The 20,005-nt window shown below is 40.3% G+C and overlaps 1 protein-coding gene and 1 non-coding gene across 3 annotated transcripts in view; one reads left to right on the top strand and one right to left on the bottom strand.

Annotated features, from left to right (window-relative positions):
• jupb (junction plakoglobin b) overlaps window positions 1–20,005 on the top strand; it is a 110,637-nt gene that overhangs the window by 77,071 nt on the left and 13,561 nt on the right. For both annotated transcript variants that reach the window (XM_034594511.1, XM_034594510.1), the window contains 9 exons: window positions 835–1,088; window positions 1,175–1,413; window positions 3,697–3,898; window positions 3,991–4,135; window positions 4,223–4,326; window positions 10,171–10,290; window positions 12,034–12,252; window positions 18,275–18,427; window positions 19,521–19,640. In XM_034594511.1, the coding sequence (XP_034450402.1) occupies window positions 885–1,088; window positions 1,175–1,413; window positions 3,697–3,898; window positions 3,991–4,135; window positions 4,223–4,326; window positions 10,171–10,290; window positions 12,034–12,252; window positions 18,275–18,427; window positions 19,521–19,640 (1,506 nt within the window). In that variant the 5' untranslated portion in view covers window positions 835–884. The remainder of the gene's footprint in view (window positions 1–834; window positions 1,089–1,174; window positions 1,414–3,696; window positions 3,899–3,990; window positions 4,136–4,222; window positions 4,327–10,170; window positions 10,291–12,033; window positions 12,253–18,274; window positions 18,428–19,520; window positions 19,641–20,005) is intronic.
• Window positions 13,599–13,680, bottom strand: trnas-aga. The gene has a single exon. It is a non-coding gene; the product is annotated as a tRNA-Ser (tRNA).

Genomic DNA, 20,005 nt, shown 5'->3' with positions numbered 1-20,005 from the left:
GGGTAATAAGGTCTCTTACCAGCTCTGAGATCATTGAGTCATCTATCAAACAAATATTCCTCTTTAGGCTGACTACAATCCTCTTTAATGGTGATAGCACCTGAGGCTCAACAAGACGTATCATCTACCACCCAGTTAGAAAGTAATAAAAGTCACCCTACCCTCCAGGTTCAGTAGCAGATGTATGAATTTTTCTCAATTCATCTTAGCAATTATTCCAAAGCTTTATCACCTTTAAAGCCTAAAGACACTACATACATACCTTGTTATCCTAATTTTCTGCATCATATCTTAAACTTATTTGAACTTTTAATAGCCACAAAATAAAAGAAGATATTGTGTGATTATCTCTTTGAGATGTGATGCAAGGGGAACCTCTCCAAACTTCTCCCTGTCACATATAACAGGGAGGTTTATGAGTCAGGACAGGATTCTGTTTGGAATCTCCATGAATGAAGCCGTTGTGCATCGACTATTTTAGTTTGTAACGAGCGTTAAGGAGATAGTCAGAGTGGAAGGGTTAGTAATGACGGTTTCTAAAAACGTATTCAAACTCTGGGAGACAAGGTAAAAAAAAAAAAGACACTTCTAAATTGTAAACCAGTTTGTAGCTACTGCTGCTCCTAAAGCATGTGCAGTTTGTTTAGTCTAGATTAAACTAAATTCAGCAATAGTCAGATTATATCACATTTGTTGAATGTTTGATGTGTTGAGCCACACATCAAATTTCATCTCTTAACACTCCAAGGTTTTTTTTCCTGTAAACTCACTGATGTAGTAACACATTCTCACTTTGTGATTCTTTCTCTCTTTGTCTCCCTTTCCCTCTGACAGATCTAGAAGCTCAGTACTCGCTTACGCGGGCTCAGCGAGTCAGGGCCGCAATGTTCCCAGAGACCCTGGTGGAGGGAGAGGCAGCCATGCCACTCCAATCAGATCCGTCGCAGCAGAGCAACGTGCAGCGACTGGCTGAGCCCTCTCAGCTGCTGAAGACAGCAATCGTCCACCTGATAAACTACCAGGATGATGCTGAGTTGGCAACAAGGGCAGTGCCAGAGCTCACCAAGCTGCTGGCAGATGAGGATCCGGTACACTGCCACAACTATCTCACTTGTATCACAATTTGACATACCCCCATATTCGAGCTTACCAATTTATTGTCTCACACATCTAGGTTGTGGTGAACAAGGCGGCCATGATAGTCAATCAGCTGACCCGAAAGGAGGCAAGTCGGCGGGTTCTAGTACAGTCTCCGACCATGGTGGGTGCAGTGGTGCGCGCCATGACAACAGCAGTTGACATGGAGACAGCCCGTTGTGCAGCCAGCGTGCTCCACAGCTTGTCACACCAGAGGGAGGGACTGCTGGCCATATTTAAGTCTGGAGGGATACCTGCACTGGTCCGCATGCTGAGGTAGATATACGTCATTTCGATGACAGATTGGGCTGATAATTCTCTCTCTCGAAGTAGAAAGTGAGGAAGTAGTATTTTGTTGTTATAAAGAATATACGTGCTAATGGCTTAAATACTAAAATAGATTTTTGGCTGATGGGGGTAGTAAATATGTTCTAAACCGATCATTAACATATAATCAACAAGTTGGTTTGATAAACTCGTTAATAAAAATCTGAGCAGTAACAGAGAAGCATTAGTGTTCATGTTTTCCTGGTTACCCGATGAATGCAGTTTAAAAGGAAGATGAGGATAGAGAAATTTAGTACAGATAAAAAAAGAGCTAATACTGAAGGGTGCTGCAAATTCATCTGATAATCTGGTTCATAATTGTTATATTAATTATAATGATTATATTTACATAAACTGTATTTTTTTTGGGGTTAGTTGTGAAAATATATTTTTAGAACAGAAAAAAAAAAAGAGATCCCCTCCCCATAGGTCGTCTGTACAAGCAGATTATTTTGACCTATTGGAACATTGTATTTTTAGGCAGCCACAGGTATGATAGAAGGGGACAGAGTAAATAAGCCAAGTTCTAAACATGTGCAGAGTTCTGTTGCTGATCAAAGTATATGGAGGATCGAAGTGGAGGAGAAATGTAAACTTTTCGTTTTGCCCGATGGTAAACTATTGAAAGCTTTCAGCTTCCGATATGGCAATTAGAGGTCATCTGAAAACAGTAACGAATGAGGCTAAGAGTCTAGCCTTCACTTTAAACACTATATTCAGGGCCTTTGAAACATGCGGGCAGGCAGAGTTAATCCCTTACACAGGGGCTTAACAGAACAGAATAAATCATACCACTAATTGATTTGGAGCTTAATTCACACAGAAATTGAAAGAATTGAATAAATTAAACCTAAAAGTGCTTCACAGAAACCAGCTAGGTTAGTGTGTGTGACTTGTATTAATGCCATCAGCTTTTCTCCCTCTGTTCCTCTTTACCTCTGCCTGTTAATGCTCACTCCCACACTCTGTCTCCACTTCTTTGATTTTTGAGCACATTTGCATTTGTTCTTTGCCACTGTCACTCTCTGCAACCTCCTACATAATGAAGCCTTTTTACTTGATGTTTGTTCTAGTCATTCTTTCAACAGTCTTTTTATTTTATTTCTACATATCTGATGCTTTGTCTTTTTAAAATGGGTGTCTCATTTTTCTGTACACACAGACATGAGCCAAACCAAACTGCAGTGAATCAAATTGAATTGAATTGATGACTTGAAAAATTGTGAAGCTATATCTCTCATGGTGTTGTATTGTTTGTGGTAAGTCCAGATACGTTTCTGGTGGGAATGTGTAAAGCCTAGAAAAAAGCCAACGAGTGGACCATCTGTGAAGCTGTGTTATTGTGTTTTCTTTTGGATTAGTCTCGTCTTCGCTTTATCCGCAATTTCTTGAATTGCTGACAACTGAGGAGAGGACTGTGTCCTGTGTTTACTGGTTAACGGCTGCTGCTACATTGCTCATTATTATTTCCACCCACTCGTTGTTTGAACGTTAACACAAATGCATTTACATTTGTTTTCAATATGGTCACAATGTGAGCCTGACCACCCTGTGGTGGTTTGGGAGATCTAAATAGGCCCTAGATCCATTTGGCTGCATTTACACCTACTCTCATGTGATCAACCTCAATCTGATCGCAGTCCAATCCCCCAAAACACATTTTAATGTTGGGTGTAAATGGGATATTAGTTATTATCTGACCTACTCTCTGAACACATGCAGCTGAGGTTGATTGAAATGATATCAGTTTTGTTTCTCTTCTAATCTTAAATACAGAATCAACTTTAAGGTTGACTTGAGGATGGTACCAGGTGAAATGTCACCAGAGGATTACCGAAGTTATTAAAACATCTTGAGGGGAACATGAATGCATACCAATCCATCCAGTATCCAAGGCTCAAAATCACAAATATCAAACTCCTGAGAAGTAAAGAATTCAAAGTTGTTAGGATTCATCCCCTGGGGATCACAAATGTCTGTAAAATTGCACTGTAATTAATCTAATGTATATAACACAACCTAACACAAAATGGTCGATTGATCAGACAGAAAACCTTTGATTGAATAAGAATTACACGGTGCAAGACTTGTCCTTCTATAGTGTCAATACCAAAAAGGTGTTCTTCCCTCATACTTTTATGGAAATTTCCATGGTTTAGGTCTATTTTGTTAATTAAGTTGTATTCTCTCTCTCTCTCTCTCTCTCTCTCTCTCTCTCTCTCTCTGTTTCAGTTCCCCAGTGGAATCAGTCTTGTTTTACGCCATCACCACCCTCCACAACCTACTGCTCCACCAAGAGGGAGCCAAGATGGCTCTGCGTCTGGCTGATGGCCTGCAAAGAATGGTTCCCTTACTAAAAAAGAGCAATCCCAAGTTCCTGGCCATCACCACTGACTGTCTGCAGCTCCTGTCCTACGGCAACCAGGAGAGCAAGGTGAGGATAGGACCTTAACACTGGGAAGGAAACCCATGTTGTGTCCACTATTTTTTTAATAATTACACTTCTTACTTCCTGTTTCTTGTCAGCTAATCATCCTTGCCAATGGAGGCCCAGAGGGCCTGGTGTTCATCATGAGGAACTACAACTATGAGAAGCTACTATGGACCACTAGCCGTGTTCTCAAAGTACTGTCTGTGTGTCCCAGCAACAAGCCAGCCATAGTGGAGGCTGGTATGTCCACATCACTGAACATGAGTGTAGATCCTCAGGTATAGATGTTTGTAAAGTATGTAACTGTATTCTTACATCTGTGTCCAGGTGGAATGCAAGCTTTGGGCCAACACCTTACAGGTTCTAGTCAGCGTCTGATCCAGAACTGTCTATGGACACTCCGGAACCTGTCAGATGCTGCGACTAAACAGGCACGTATTGCTTTGCCCACTACTATAATGAATGCTCCTACAACCTCTACCAGCACCACGACACCCTGTGATATCCTGCTCTATCTTTGCGTGACACACCAGTCCTTTATGCAGCCGCCCACCTCACCATGATGCACATCAGTGCCCCTGTGAAGTAGTGACTTTATCACATTCTCTCCCTGCATGGAGACTTCCCAGTCGGCCAATGTAAAAACCTAGTCTCACAAGTGCTGCTTCTGTTTGTATTTTCCTCATCCTGCATTGATGGTGAGATTCTGGAGCTACTGTAAATATGAGCACAGCTTACGGGGTGGTACAAAATTCTCTTTCTGAGTACTCTCAGGGGAAGGGATTGGTAAACATAATTTACTAAAGCAGGACTCATGTTTAACCAAGCACTGCAAGGAACTGTGTCCCTGTTGAAAGGCAGCAGCTTTATCACACAAAATGTCTAGAGCTAGGGCAGGGCCTGTTATAAACCTGCCTGTTTGGGATAGGCAGATGTTTTGGCCATTGACTATGCTCTGGAGCTACTTATGAATCATTATTAGTCATTAGTGATTGCTCCTCAAACAGTTCTACAATATACTGTCACTTTTTAATTTGTATGCTGAGCTGTTTATATATCGTCTATGATTCAGAGTGAAGTTAGGAAAGTTATCATATCTGGTTCATCTGCCTGAAGATTTTATAGTCAATGTTTTTATAAAGTGAAATGATTGTTCACATGTGCGGCTAATATATAGGTGCTTTCAGCACAATTCAGCTCAATATAAAGCATTGCAGCAATAAAATAGAAAAAAATATACACTCACCGGACACTTTATTAAGCACACCTGTTCAATTGCTTATTAACACAAATAGCTAATCAGCCAATCACATGGCAGCAACTCAATGCATTTAGGCATCTAGACGTGGTGAAGACGACTTGCTGTAGTTCAAACCGAGCATCAGAATGGGGAAGAAAGGGGATTTAAGTGACTTTGAATGTGGAATGGTTGTTGGTGCCAGACGGGCTGGTCTGAGTATTTCAAAAACTGCTGATCTACTGGGATTGTCACACACAACCATCTCTAGGGTTTACAGAGAATGGTCCGAAAAAGAGAAAATATCCAGTGAGCGGCAGTTGTGTGGACGAAAATGCCTTGTTGATGTCAAAGGAGAATGGGCAGAGTCGTTCGAGATGATAAAAATGCAACAGTAACTCAAATAACCACTCGTTACAACCAAGGTATGCAGAATACCATCCCTGAACGCACAACACGTCGAACCTTGAAGCAGATGGGCTAGAGCAGCAGAAGACCACACCGGGTGCCACTCCTGTCAGCTAAGAACAGGAAACTGAGGCTACAATTCGCACAGGCTCACCAAAATTGGACAATAGAAGATTGGAAAAACGTTGCCTGGTCTGATGAGTCTTGATTTCAGCTGTGACATTCAGATCGTAGGGTCAGAATTTGGCGTAAACAACAGGAAAGCATGGATCCATCCTGCCTTGTATCAACGGTTCAGGCTGGTGGTGGTGGTGGAATGGTGTGGGGGATATTTTCTTGGCACACTTGGGCCCCTTAGTACCAATTGAGTATCGTTTAAACGCCACACCTTGTTGAATCTATGCTACGAAGAATTAAGGCAGTTCTGAAGGCAAAAGGGGGTCCAACCCGGTACTAGCAAGGTGTACCTAATAAAGTGGCCGGTGAGTGTATATATACTGTATATAGGTGATGAGTGACAACAGGTGCAATGGAGAGGCAAAAGCAAGACAACCCCCCAAAAAGGAAATAGTTTTTCCATGTGGTGGCCACAGATAATTGCTCTCTCCTCATCCTTCCTGACTGATTCTTCTCTAGTTTTGTGTTCTGCTAGTGTCCTTGTCACAGTAGCATGAGGTGGTACCTGCACCCCAAGGTAGTCCAGCTCCTCCAGAATGGCACATCCATTCGAACAGTCACAAGAAGGTTTGCTTTGTCTCCCAGCACAGTCTCAAGACCACGGTGGAGATACCAGGCTGTTACACAAGGAGAGCTGGACAGGGCCGTAGAATAGGGCATCGACCCAGCTGCAGAACTAGTATCTGCTCCTTTGTGAAGAGTAACAGGAGGAGCACTGCCAGAGCCCTACAGAATGATGCATGTTTCTGACCAAACTTTCAGAAACAGACTCCATGAGGGTGGCATGAGGGCCTGACGTCCTCTAGTGGGACCTGTGCTCACAGCCCAGCACCAAGCAGCTCGATTGGCATTCACCAGAGAACACCAGAATTGACATGTCCGCTATTAGTGCTACTGCGAACCAGCACCAGCACCAGCACCAGCACCAGCCCGGAACTGGAACCTGGTTTGCGTTGGTGGAAAAGGCATATTGGACAAACCGCATGCAGAGCTGCCAGAAACAGTATATGAGCTGCACTGCACCGTAATTCCTTAATCATTCAAAGTTTCATAGTTACTATTTAGGACGGCGGTGCTTTTTTGCTTTTCGTCACAGCACCAACAGTTTAATTATTATAATTCATCGGCCAGTTTACAATTCATTTGGTTTGGGGGGACAATTTGACCGTATTTTAACACTGGGGGGGACGTGTCTTGTGATTTTAGCTTTTTTATTTTTCCAATAGAAATGTGTAATGAGAGAGTTAATATATTTGAACCATTTATGTGTTGGTGTGATGGGTAGCATTGAGAAAAGATAGTTAATGTGTGGAAGTATTTTCATTATGACAGTTGTTTGTCCTGTGAGGGTGGGAGGTACCGGGGGTCATCTTCTACTAATAGTGGAGTGTAGTTAAGGTGAAACAACTCTGACAGCCTGGGGGAAATGTCTATACCCAGGTACCTAATATTGCCAGTGGGAAGTGGAAGTGATGAATCCTGTTCTGCAGAATCCCAGGCATCTTCGGAAAGTGGGAGTATAATGGATTTGTTCCAGTTTATTGTGTAATTAGACATTTTAGAGAAGGTCTTCATGAGCTTAAATGTGGATTTTAGTGAGGGTAAAGGGTCTTGTAAATACAGTCAAATATCATCTGCGTGATTTTATGTTGGAGGTTTGTGGTCTTTAACCTACCTAAATTCACTCACACTACTCCGCTCCTCCGCTCCCTTCACTGGTTACCAGTGGCTGCCCGCATCCGTTTCAAAACACTAGTACTTGCGTACCATGCTGCGAACGGATCGGGTCCAGTCTACATCCAGGACATGGTCAAACGTTACACCCCAACATGTTCACTCCGCTCTGCTTCGGCCAATCGGCTTGTTGCTCCCTCACTGCGAGCTAAACACTCATCAAAATCACGACTGTTTGCTGTCCTGGCTCCTAAATGGTGGAATGAGCTCCCCATTGACATCAGGACAGCAGAAAGTTTACACATCTTCCGTCGCAAACTAAAAACACACCTCTTCCGACTATACCTTGAATAACATTTTTAAACTAACAATTTAGTAGCACTTAAATGGCACTTACTTATAGCACTTTGTAGTTTTGGTTTTTTTGAAGAAAATGTACTTTCTTGATTCTTGTTGTTCTGGGTTTGTACCCTCATGGTTGAATGAACTTATTGTAAGTCGCTTTGGATAAAAGCGTCAGCTAAATGAAATGTGATGTAATGTAATAATGGTGTGGATTCCTTTAATGCTGTTGTTATGATATATGGCTGCAGCAAGTGGTTCTATGAAGAGAGCTACTAATGAAGAAGAGCGTGGGCATCCTTGCCTGGTGCCCCGGTGAAGTGTGAAAACCTTTGAGGTGATTCCATTTGTGGTGACCTTGGCTTTGGGTGAGGTGAGGTCTTTATCCAGTGGATGAACGACTCCCCAAAGCCAAATTTGTGGAGTGTACTGAATAAACATGTCCAGTTAACTTGATCGAATGCTTTTTCTGCGTCTAGTGATACAATGATTGTTTTGATCTGAGTTTGTTGTGATCAAATAGCCTGCGTACGTTATCTGATCCGTGTCTTTTTTTGATAAAACCTGTTTGATCAGATGTATTAAAGTGGAAATTATTGTTTAAAATCTGATGTCTAAGGCTTTTGTAATGATTTTTAAGTCTGTATTTACTAATGATAAGGGCGGTAGCTGGTAGGTTGAGTTGGATACTTATTTGGTTTAAGTAGAATTGATATGACGGATGTATTCATAGTCGAAGGGATTCAGCCTGTATTTTGTATTTCTAATGTTAATCTGTAGGAAAGTGAGGATAGTATGTGCCAGAAATGTTCATAAAATTCAGGTGGGAAGCCGTCGGGTCCGGGGGATTTATTATTTGGCATCTGAAGTAATGCTTTGTGTAGTTCATTTGATGTTAATGGGGTGTCAAGGTTATCTGCATCTTTTTGGGATAATTTGGATAAATTGAGGTTGTGAAAAAAGGAGTGTATGTCTGACAGGTCCGGGTCATTGTCTGAAGAATATAGATTACTGTAAAATTTCTGGTTGATTGTATTTATTTCTTGTGGGTTTTGGGTAGTTTCACCTGCTGATTTCTTAATGGCTGGGATTGTTGCTTGTTCTTTTTTTATGTTGTAAATGATTAGTTCAGTATTTACCTGTTTTATTGCGATGTTAAAAATGATCATACTTCAGTTGTTGGACCATGAATTGTGTTTTTTGGTTGATAATCTGGTCTAACTGAAATTTGATATCTTGTAGCTCGTTTTGTATTAGTTCATAATGATTGTTTGAGTACATGTGTGAGGGTTGTTCAATTGTTTTGTTCCAGATCTTTTTCTAATTCCTGTTCCTTTTATTTTGTTAGTTGAGAGTTATATAATTTGTCCTCAGATTACTGCTTTGCCTGTTTCCTATAGAACTGACGACTTAATCTTTGGGGAGTTGTTCAATTCCATAAAGGATGCCCAATCCCTCTGTATAAAAGTAGTCAAATCTGGGTCGTTTTGTAGTGGTGGAAGTTCATATTTAGGGTGAGGGATACTGGTGCATGGTCGCTAATGATTGGATGTATGATGGTTTCAGATACCTGGGTTATAAGTGTATTACTGATCAGAAAGAAGTCTATCTAGGAGAATGATTGATGTAGTGGAGAGAAATATGAATATTCTCGAGATGATGGGTTTCTTATTCTCTAACTGTCGCCAAGACCAAAATCTCTCATGTTGTTTTAATAATTCTGTTGAGTGCCAATTTCTTTGATTACCAGTTGTGCTTGAACGGTTGATTGTGGGATTGATTACCGTATTGAAGTCTCCGCCAATTATGATGTTTTTTGGTTCTTGTAGTGTAGAGAAGAATGATTCAAAGAAAGATGTATCGTCGCTGTTTATATATATGTTGGCTATATTGAATTTGTATTGAATTTTTTGTCATTAATGGAAGCAGCCATTATGATGTATGGTCCTTCGGGATCAGCTGTTGGAAATGCAGAAAAGAAGAAGCCCAAAATGCATAAAGAATCACTTCACTATACCTTATCAACTTTACTATCAGGTTTGTTTTACAAAATCTGAAAAGATGTTGAGTTTTACTCTGTAAACAAAACCAACTCTCAATTTATTTGGAAAGGTAAAATTCCTTGCCATGGAACTGCTGAAAAATATCAAAATAATCAATATCAAAAGCATGACTTCAATACCAGATTGAAAGGTTCTGCTCTGGAAAGGAAATGATTACATACTGATCACTATATCACTCTGCAGTATATACCAGGTATAATAAAACTAGTACACTTTGCAAGAGCTCACAATAAGGCTGTCATGACTTTTGACAACTGAATTAAATTTTCAAATTTTCTCTCACAGATTTTTGTCATCTGAAAAATCTAAAAAATACACTGATTGCATTGTTATGATTTGTGTTAATACCTACTCTTTCTGGTCCCTTTGCGAAGGAGGGGTTAGATGGTCTGCTGCAGATATTAGTCACCCAGCTGGGCTCAGATGATGTCAACATGTTGACCTGTGCAACTGGCATCCTGTCCAACCTCACCTGTAACAATTCACGCAACAAGGTAACCACAATTATGTTTTTATTATTAAACCATGGGCATTAAACCGCCGACGTATTCTAGGAAGAATCGGCACTAACTGTGTAATTAAAAAAAAGTTGTACAAGTACTTTGTGACCGCAAAACTACAGCTCATCATTAGAGGCGTCAGATGCATCAGTACTTTTACTGCAACTTTGACTATTCACCAACACTGAACTCTGAAGTAATGTGTAATCTGTGCTGACTGGAGAGTCCTCCTGTTCTGCTCTTAAAATAGGTTTACACCAGTGGCCCCCAAACTTTGTGAGCCCAAGATCACGTTTTAATTCCAAACGTTTTCTGTTAAAGGCTGAATGTACGAGCATAAATATACACAAAGAAAGGCAGTTGTGCAACTTTATCTTTTCAATGCACAATATTCACATTAATATCAATTTATATTTACAGCATCTGTTCAATGCACAATATTTAGCTTCAGTTCAACAATATATTCTGCTACTGCAGCACAATATTTTTACATATAGGCTTTGCCTTGAATATGGCAATAAATATAACTATTTCCTTGTATAAAAGTAGTCCTGTGTACTCAAATAAATACCAGTACTATACAGTATGAAGCTGTGCATCTTCTGCTCCTGCAAATATTTCACAATAAAAAAACCTTTTTAAACAAAAGAATGGATTCGGTCAACAGAAACGCTGGAGTGCTTTTATTTTGAAACGCATACAGAAAGTGTTGCAACCATTTATGTTTGTGACAAACATTAAACAAACATTAAAACTCAGGTGAAAGATAATTTTCTCTGTTTATTCTGCAGTGAACCACGATGTTTATCTGTCTATGACAAACGTATTTACAACACTTCCAGAACCCGTTTCAAAGTAAAAGCACTCCAGCGTTTCACTTTCTGAATCCATTAATTTCTTCTTTGGCTTTGATTGTTATTGACAGATGCACGTCTTCATACTGTGGGGTCCTGACATTTAGTTTAGTACATAATCCAACTTGTATTCAAGGAAATGCAGTCGATAAACCTGCAGCTCCGCTGCCAGTAGCGGACACACTGCGCGTGTGAACAACAGACAACAGACACACAGCTGATCTGCGTCCAAACCTCAGCCTGAGTCCAGAGAGTTCGGGGATCGACAGTGAAGGTTTTAGAGATGGACTGGTAGATCGCGATAGATGGGTTGGCGACCACTGGTTTAGACAGTTGACTCACCAATGTATTCTTTTGTTGAGCTGGGATGTTTAGCCTACAATGGTCTGGGACTTATGGGAAATTGTGTTCGTAAATAAAGTTTTTACGTGTTTCCCATACAGATAACACACACAACATGCATCTGTTTGTACACTTTCTGATTTCAGTTAGGTCTTCATCACTTCAGAGCACATTAGATTCAACATTACACAAGCCATACACTCATTTCCGGGAGACTTACTCTCACCTTAACTTGAACTTACTTGTCTATGACCAACCCTTAAAAAATGTCTTCAACTTTTAAGGTAATGATTTACGATCAACTAACCTCAGCTTTCCCTTTTCTCCTCATAAGGACTTTATCGTCTTGACAGACACACACACACACACACACACACACACACACACACACACAGGCACATTTAAATATACTTGTCTTCCCACTAATCCATGTTTTCTGACATGAATGTATGTGCCACCGATGCCATGAAGGAAGCTTCACAGCACTTCTGCTGCATTTCACATAAGAGGTTGTTTTCTTCTTATTCTTCTTATGTCTCAGACTCTCGTGACTCAGTATGGCGGTGTGGAAGCACTGATCCATGCTGTGCTCCGAGCAGGGGAGAAGGAGGACGTTGCTGAGCCGGCGGTCTGTGCCCTGCGTCACCTCACATCCCGACACCAAGATGCAGAGCTGGCCCAGAATGCTGTGCGTCTGCACTATGGTATCCCTGCTGTCGTCAAGCTGCTGGGGCAGCCACACTACTGGCCTGTAGTAAAGGTGAGGAAGGCACTGGTTTGTAGTCTAATATGCCTCGGAGTGTTTGAAGGAAAGGAAAAAAGGAAAGGAAAATATTTGATTGGCCAAAAAGCCAGAAAAGCACTCAGAGACATGCATTGTCACGCACCACACCATAAAAACACATCCCTCATCATGCTCCACTCCCAGAACACCTTAGCTACGGCAATAACCACTGGCATGCTGTGTCCCTCGATAGACAAACTGACAGACAGCTAGAGAGACACTGTAGATACAAAGCTGGTTGGTTTTAACTCAAGTAAAATGAACAATACTTGAAGACTGAAGCTCTTCAAGGATCTCGTAGATTCAACTAATATTTTTGTTTCATTTTCCCAAATGTCCATCTTACGCATATCTGACATTACAAATATGCTTCAGAATGAATTTGATCAGATATGTATGATAGTCGCTGCATATCAGTAGCAGTTGAAGTCTTCTTTATCCCCCCCCTCATGAACATGAAACATTGAACATGAAACATTATTTATTTTGCTAAACAGCGTCTGAGCCCACAGCTGTACTGTGGCTGAAGGCATCCCGAGTAGACATTGACAGAGGACAGCGTGTCTTGGAGACAAAGTGTAACATTTAAAAGTGAGGAGTTAGAGGCCCATAAGTGCAACTGTAGTATCCAGTCTGTGTAATCCAGACACAAGTCTCAGACGCCTGCCTGTCAGCAGTTTCTGAGTCTTTACAGGGCTGACTGACAAAAGTTGAATACGAGATATTGTGCTAGGGCTGGTCGATATGGCCTAAAATGAATATCGGGATTTTTCTAGCCTATATCACGATACATGATATATATCTCTATATTTTTTTAATCACCTTTAAATCACTGTACAAATATTAAATTCAACCCTTTGATGCACAAATTTCTTTTGTATTAAAGAGCTGGAACACAGCATGACAAGATGGCGTCCCATGTCTTTCAGCCGGTCACTCTCCTGTAAAACTTACTTTTATCTAGTTTCTAGTTACCTTTTTACGCTGTACGTCTTATACTAGGGTTGTTTTACCCTGATATCATTTATTGAGATTAAGGATTTTAGCCATCCGTCACCTGGATTTTAAATACAAACCACCTCAAGTTCTGTAACACATAAAACAGAGAATTGAATGTGAACACATGTCTACATAAACTCTGAGTGGAAGCAATGAGAATTTGCTATGACGAAGTACAGTGCAATGGAGCAAATAACTGAGTCTTTGAAACAACAGACTTACCGTCTCGTATCGGCTCAGGTGTTGCAGCTGTATTGTCATGTCTCCATTGGTTGATTGCTGTTTCTAAACAATGAAAGAAATGGACATGAAAAGCAGTCTACCGTTGTCGACAGGATTTGAACATGCGCGGGGAAACCCAAATGGATTTCTAGTCCATGGCCTTAACCACTCGGCCAAGACAACTTGACTAAAGCAATTTTTTCTATTATTTTCGAAATAATGTAGCAACCAGAGATTGAACCCAAAAGTGGAAATTAGCTAAGTTTGCACCCAACTATGTGGATCGTTTACATAATTTAATTCTATACACTTTTTGTACTATGCTAACTTTCATAAGTTGTGCAAGTTAACTTAGGCATCTGGACTTGATTGTGTTTCTTCAAGACGTTTCACTTCTAACCCATTATGTTGCTTCAGTTCTGAAACACTAATGCAAAGGCCACCAGTTAGTGGTTTGTTTGAGTCAAGGTGTGAATGGCTGTTGATACTTGTGACTTGAAGACCCATCCTGCTATTATGTGAGTCTTTTGTCTTAGGAGTCCTTGGGGGAGGATTCGGAATTTGTCCTCATTGATTCAGTTAAGCATAACATGCATGTTCTTAAATTGTGAAAAGATTCAAGAGTTTATTGTCATGTAAAGCAACTTGTATAGGAGATCTGATGAATCTATTGATCCCAACAATCAAAATGTTGGGCATCGAACCAAGGTCAACAGCTTGGAAGGCAGCTATGCTTACCACAATACCACCATCGCCACAAAATCCTCACAGTCTGGCTGCCAGAATGGGAGAAATCTGGGAAAAAGTGAAAGAGAAAACGAGCTGAACAGAATCCAAAGAGGGGAAGAAAAGAGACACTTTAACTAAAAGTTGAGTAACACATAAAACAGAGAATTTAACACTTCTCTCGATCCTCCATCGGCATAGGGGCGAGTAGATAATGACTGAATTATAATTTTGGGGTGAACTATTCCTTTAATAAAAAGAATATTAACACAATCATAATAATATTGATAATCAAAATAATTGTTGTTGTTATCTGGATCATGCAAAAAGAGAGACAGAAACTAAGTTTGCATGCTCTTAAACCTGAGTTGCAGATTAACTAGTTTTGTCATTAATTAGGTGCCTCAAATCTCCAAATCCAGCTTGTTATTATTATGGTTACACTCTTACTGTGGAAACACCCTTGGTTTTCATGCTAACATCAGATTTCGAATTACAGTGGATCCTAATATGAAACAGCACAAGGACCCAGTCATAATGCTACCATTTTAGCTCAGTGTCTGAGGAAAGCCAATTAGGTCAGGTTAGGTCCTCAGACCTTTTAAGTTTGGTTTCACCTGCAGTCTTCCTCAAGGTTTCCATCACTGTTTAACCAACAATACCAAACCAGAGAGGCCAGCCACAGCTAAAAGGTCTATCTAATTTCAGGTGGAATATAGGTTAATGGAACTTGTTATATGTAAGACAAAATCTCAAATCTGTGGAAACACCCTTGGTTTGATCCTGCGTGTAAGGACAGGTCGAGGTGAGCTATCATCATTGTCTAGTATCCTGATGGGCAGAGAACAAACACCACTATGGGAAGTCCTAAAAACCCAGGAGTTGCAGTATCACTGAGTTCACCAAGAGCACTGGTATGTTCTGGGCACATACAGGCTATTTAGAAGCCATTCATAAGTTAACTGTTATATCATAATGGGGTGGTTGTTTGTGTGTTTTAAAACAACAAGAGCCTGGCTGAGCTAATCACTTTTCACATTGTAACGCCATGTCAGCAACAAAGAACTGTCGTTGTTGAACTTGTTCCAATGTCTGATTCTCCTGCTGGCTTTGTTAGTTTTCTCCTTTTTCTTTTTGAGATCCTGAACTACATCTCCAGTACTCCTGTTTATATGTGCTGTTGAAATGTTAAAATAGAATCTAGAATGATTCTAAGATATTTAAAATCAGACAGCACCTCTTATAACAAAGATATCAGGTTGGTGAGTCTGTGTGGATTTCCCAAACGGTCCTTTATGCCTCTTGCCCCACCTGATGGGCAGACATGAACAGATGACCCACCCTGCTCCACCTACCAGCAAAATGCTGGTGTCTGCAAAACAAGTAGGAGAGAAAATCAAGCAGGCAGGCAAGTAGTAGTAGTCATCACACAACACATCCCTTTTTTACACCAAAATTAATAATTTATATACTGCATGTGGGTTTGAAAACAGGTAAATTCGCTAAAAAAGACAATTGACTCCCTTCACATTGCTTGACTAAAATCAAAAGAAGCAATTTGGGGTTCACTATCTTGCACAAGGACACTTCAAGCATGTGGACTGAAAGAGCTGGGAATCGAACCACTGACCCTTTAAAGCGTGTTCCCATTGAAGTGGGATTAGAGTGGGAACTGATAAACACACACACACGCACACACACACAAACGCATTCCTCCCACTCAGTCAGACAGACCTGCCAACACATTATATTAAGGAGGTGAGGTATTGGTGTTTAATGATGTGGAATAGAGAAATGGAGAATGTGACTTTATAAAGGAACTTTATAGAGAGAGGTGGAGAGATTGGGGGGGGGGGGGAGAAGCAGTGAGGGAAACAGGACGTTTTGCTACTTCATAATGTTTAAAATGTTTTTTTACATCCCAGATGTCACGTCATGATAATGAACCATTACATTTTCAGCCCTATGTTTATTTTTCTATCTTCAGTTTAAACTTTACATATTCAATACCAGGATCAGATATTTGCTTTAATTTCACAATAGCAGCATAAATGTCTGAGATTTTGTTCAGGTACCACAGATAACAATATTCTTTTCAATGGACTCATAAACTCTCAGAGATGACACCCTTCCTGCAGCTGCAGAGTGGACATCCAAACACATTTACAACAATTTCACTGACTGTATAAGCACAGGATTTGGGCCAAAAGTTATTAAATAACTTTGTTGTTTGGAATTAAGGCATCATTGGACTGCTGCAGCTGTTGATCCAAAAGTCACAATTTAGTTTTTGATATATTAGTGTCACTGGAGGACTGAAACTAAAATCAGCCAAATTATCACCCATGAGGAAACAATAAATTTGACTCAAGAACATAAATACAGATTTTTTTCACCTAAAACCTCCAGGTGCTCGTCAAAGAGAACAAGACTGGTCACAAAAAACAAACCTTACATGTTACACCACACATTGTTATTGTACACGCCTGAGATTTATACATACAAACCATACAGAAGATACATAAAAGATGCAATGAACAAAATCCAGAACATCAGAGGTATATGCAACATGAGACTCCGGTACATGAGCGTGGAACAATGGATGAGCAACAATTTTCTCAAATTAAACGAAGATAAAACATAAATTTGTTTAATTGGTACTGATGATCAGAGACAAAACATTATTAGCAAACTTGGAAGTCTGCCGCATCCAAACTAACCAGAAGTAAAGAACCTGGGTGTTACACTTGATTCAGAACTAGATGTTAATTCACATAAACAATGTCACAAAGATTGCCTTTTATCACTTAAGAAACCTTGCAAGAGTAAGACCACACCTCACTCTAGAAGATGCCAAAAAGTTGACTCATGCTTATATACTTTCTCTCCTGGAATACTGTAATGCACTTTATTCAGGATTACCGAAAAAATCCATTGATGGACTACAACTTGTACAAAATTCAGCAGCCAGGGTTTTTAGCGAGAAATAGGAAAAGAGATCACATTAGGGTTGATTTCAAAATGATTTGACTTGTTTTTAAATCTCTTAATGGTACAGCACCCTCATACATCTCGGACTGTTTATCAGAATATGTTCCATACTGTGGGCTTGCTAAATATCCCCAAAACAAACTATAAAAGTTTGGGGGGGCAACATTCTCTTGCTATGCACCAAAGGTTTGGAACAAACTCCCACCACACATCAGACAAGCTTCTTCTCTTGATAGTTCTAAGAAACAACTCAAGACCTATTTCTAAGATCTTGCTTTTAATTAATTTGATCTGTTTTATTTTTATTCTTTCGTATTTTTTTTTTATTGCTAACATGTGCTTATTGATCTCTTATTTCATGTCTTTGATTTTATAGATTTGATTGTAAAGCAGTTTGAGCTGCATTTTATGTATGAAAAGTGTCCAACATCACAGCACATGTATGCAACAATGTGTATACGCTGATTTAATGTAGATATGTTTTCAGCAAATGAGAATGAGGATGAGAGAGAAGAAAGTATGTAACTAGTAAATTAATGAGAATATTTGGTCCTAAAAACAAGGCTGTGCACCAGAAACTGTTTAGAAAGCTTCACATAAACCCCTTCTCATCAGGAGTGCATTTGTAATTTACATTTTAGGAATTTTCTCAGTGTGCCCTTTACGGATGCTGTTCCCTGCATCAGTAAAATTGCAAATATTTGCAGGGTTATAGACTTTGCATGTGCTTGAAAAGTAAAATCTGAACTTTTCTGAACACTTTGCTGGTGTAGCAGTGAGACAGCCCATATGCTGGGAGAGGACCCAGCTGTCTCCTAGGCAGCAAGTGAGCTTCCCTCCATAGAAAACGGTTGGATCTTTTCCCTCTCCTCCCTGTGCTTCCCTTTGATATAAAGCATCACATACTGTTTGGTAAACATGAGTGCAGTTTGCTGGGGTTCCAAACAGGAGGTAGCACTGCCGTTTGGAGGACCACATCCAATGTTGCCTTTAAAGCTGACCCACATACAGTGTGGAACATCCTGTTGAGAGAGCTCTTTGATCCTTCTTCTCTCCCCAGGCCACAGTTGGTTTGATCCGGAACCTGGCACTGTGCCCAGCCAATCAAGCGCCACTGAGGGAGGCAGGTGCTATTCCTCGATTGGTCAACCTGCTACTGAAGGCTCACCAGGACACGCAGAGACACGCCTCCTCGACACAGCAGACATACCAGGTTTGGAGTCCACACACACACACGCACGCACGCACACACGCACGCACACACACACACACACACACACACACACACACACGCACAAATTCACCTGTCAGCTCAGCCATGAGGCACAGGAGGTAACAGAAAGCCACACAAGCAATCACCATGTGAACATTCTACTGCAGATAAGATTATTATTAATGTTATGTACATTGCTGACCTACATTGGGTGGGTAAAGTTTTTAACCTGCAACAGACTGAAGGGAATATATGAACTGAAGAAAGTGAATGATGTGATTGCTTCCTAATTTAAATGGTAATGATGCCATGGTGATACTGACGGCTAAACTCCTGAACTAAACTATATGAAAGAGAAACACAATCATTATTGTGGATGTTTTGACAATGGTAGATAACTTCACTTCTGTGTATGACTGAGGGAAATCCCTCCATATCTATTTAAATATGTATAGATAAGACAGAAGTAGTTATATTTTGCTCTTCAGTTATTTGACTTTTCAATCAGGAGGGACAGAGAACAGTCTTTTGATGCTTCGTGATACCTAAGTGGTCGTCAAGACTAGAAAAGCGCCATATAAATACAGATCATTTACCATAATGACTACAATGGTTGAGGCTGTGTGTAGAATATAAAACCAGAATTACAGCGACAATACATTAACACCATTAGGATTAAACATTATCAATGTCTTTAAGCTCACACTCAATTAAGAATGAGGGGAAAAGCAGCCTTTTACACTGCCTCTCCAGTGATCTCAAGATGTATCTTGTATTTTGTATCCCACGTAAATCTCTATTTTGTTTCCTGTCATGTTTTCATCTATACTGACTTTTCCAGGTCAGGCTCAGAAAACACATCAAATCATAAATTACTCTTTTGAACTATGTGCAATTTGATCTGTAGCCATAAAGGTGCCATTAGGTTGCATGTTTTATTCTCCATGTGGGGAAGTGAAAATTTTAACAAAGAGTGAAAAAGAACAATTTCAGTCTAAATCTAGCAGATTTGTGAATGGTAACTGGTAATCAACTGGTTTATTTCTCTCCTTGACATCTCTGCCTCTGTCTTTCTGTCTCTCTCTGTCTCCAGGATGGTGTTCGCATGGAGGAAATAGTTGAGGGCTGCACAGGAGCACTCCACATTCTAGCAAGAGACCCAATGAACAGAGGAGACATCGCCAGCATGCAAACCATACCACTGTTTGTACAGGTAAACTCAAAATGCTTATGAGACAATGCCAGGCTGCTGATGTTATATCAGCACCATGGAAGTGAGGAGTCAGCTTGTTTCCACCCTCACAGACACACAGCAGGGATCAGTTTAGGGGCCATCCTAGTTTCAAATTAATCCAATATAGTGAACCAGCATTTTCATTCCTTTAACCACATCTTTAGCACATTTAAGTAACAAGACTATGCTAAATGTCCTGCAACAAGCATCACGCCCAGCACTGAGTTGTTGCTTTTCTGCCACTGTTGTCCACAGATCTCAGTTTTGGAACATTAGAGCATGACCCATACATACACATAGTTCAGATGCATTAACTATTGCACTTATATCCATCCATCATGCAT

The sequence above is a fragment of the Hippoglossus hippoglossus genome, chromosome 8 (assembly GCF_009819705.1).
Source record: "Hippoglossus hippoglossus isolate fHipHip1 chromosome 8, fHipHip1.pri, whole genome shotgun sequence".
NCBI classification, from domain to species: domain Eukaryota; kingdom Metazoa; phylum Chordata; class Actinopteri; order Pleuronectiformes; family Pleuronectidae; genus Hippoglossus; species Hippoglossus hippoglossus.
This window is presented reverse-complemented; position numbering and strand designations above follow the sequence as displayed.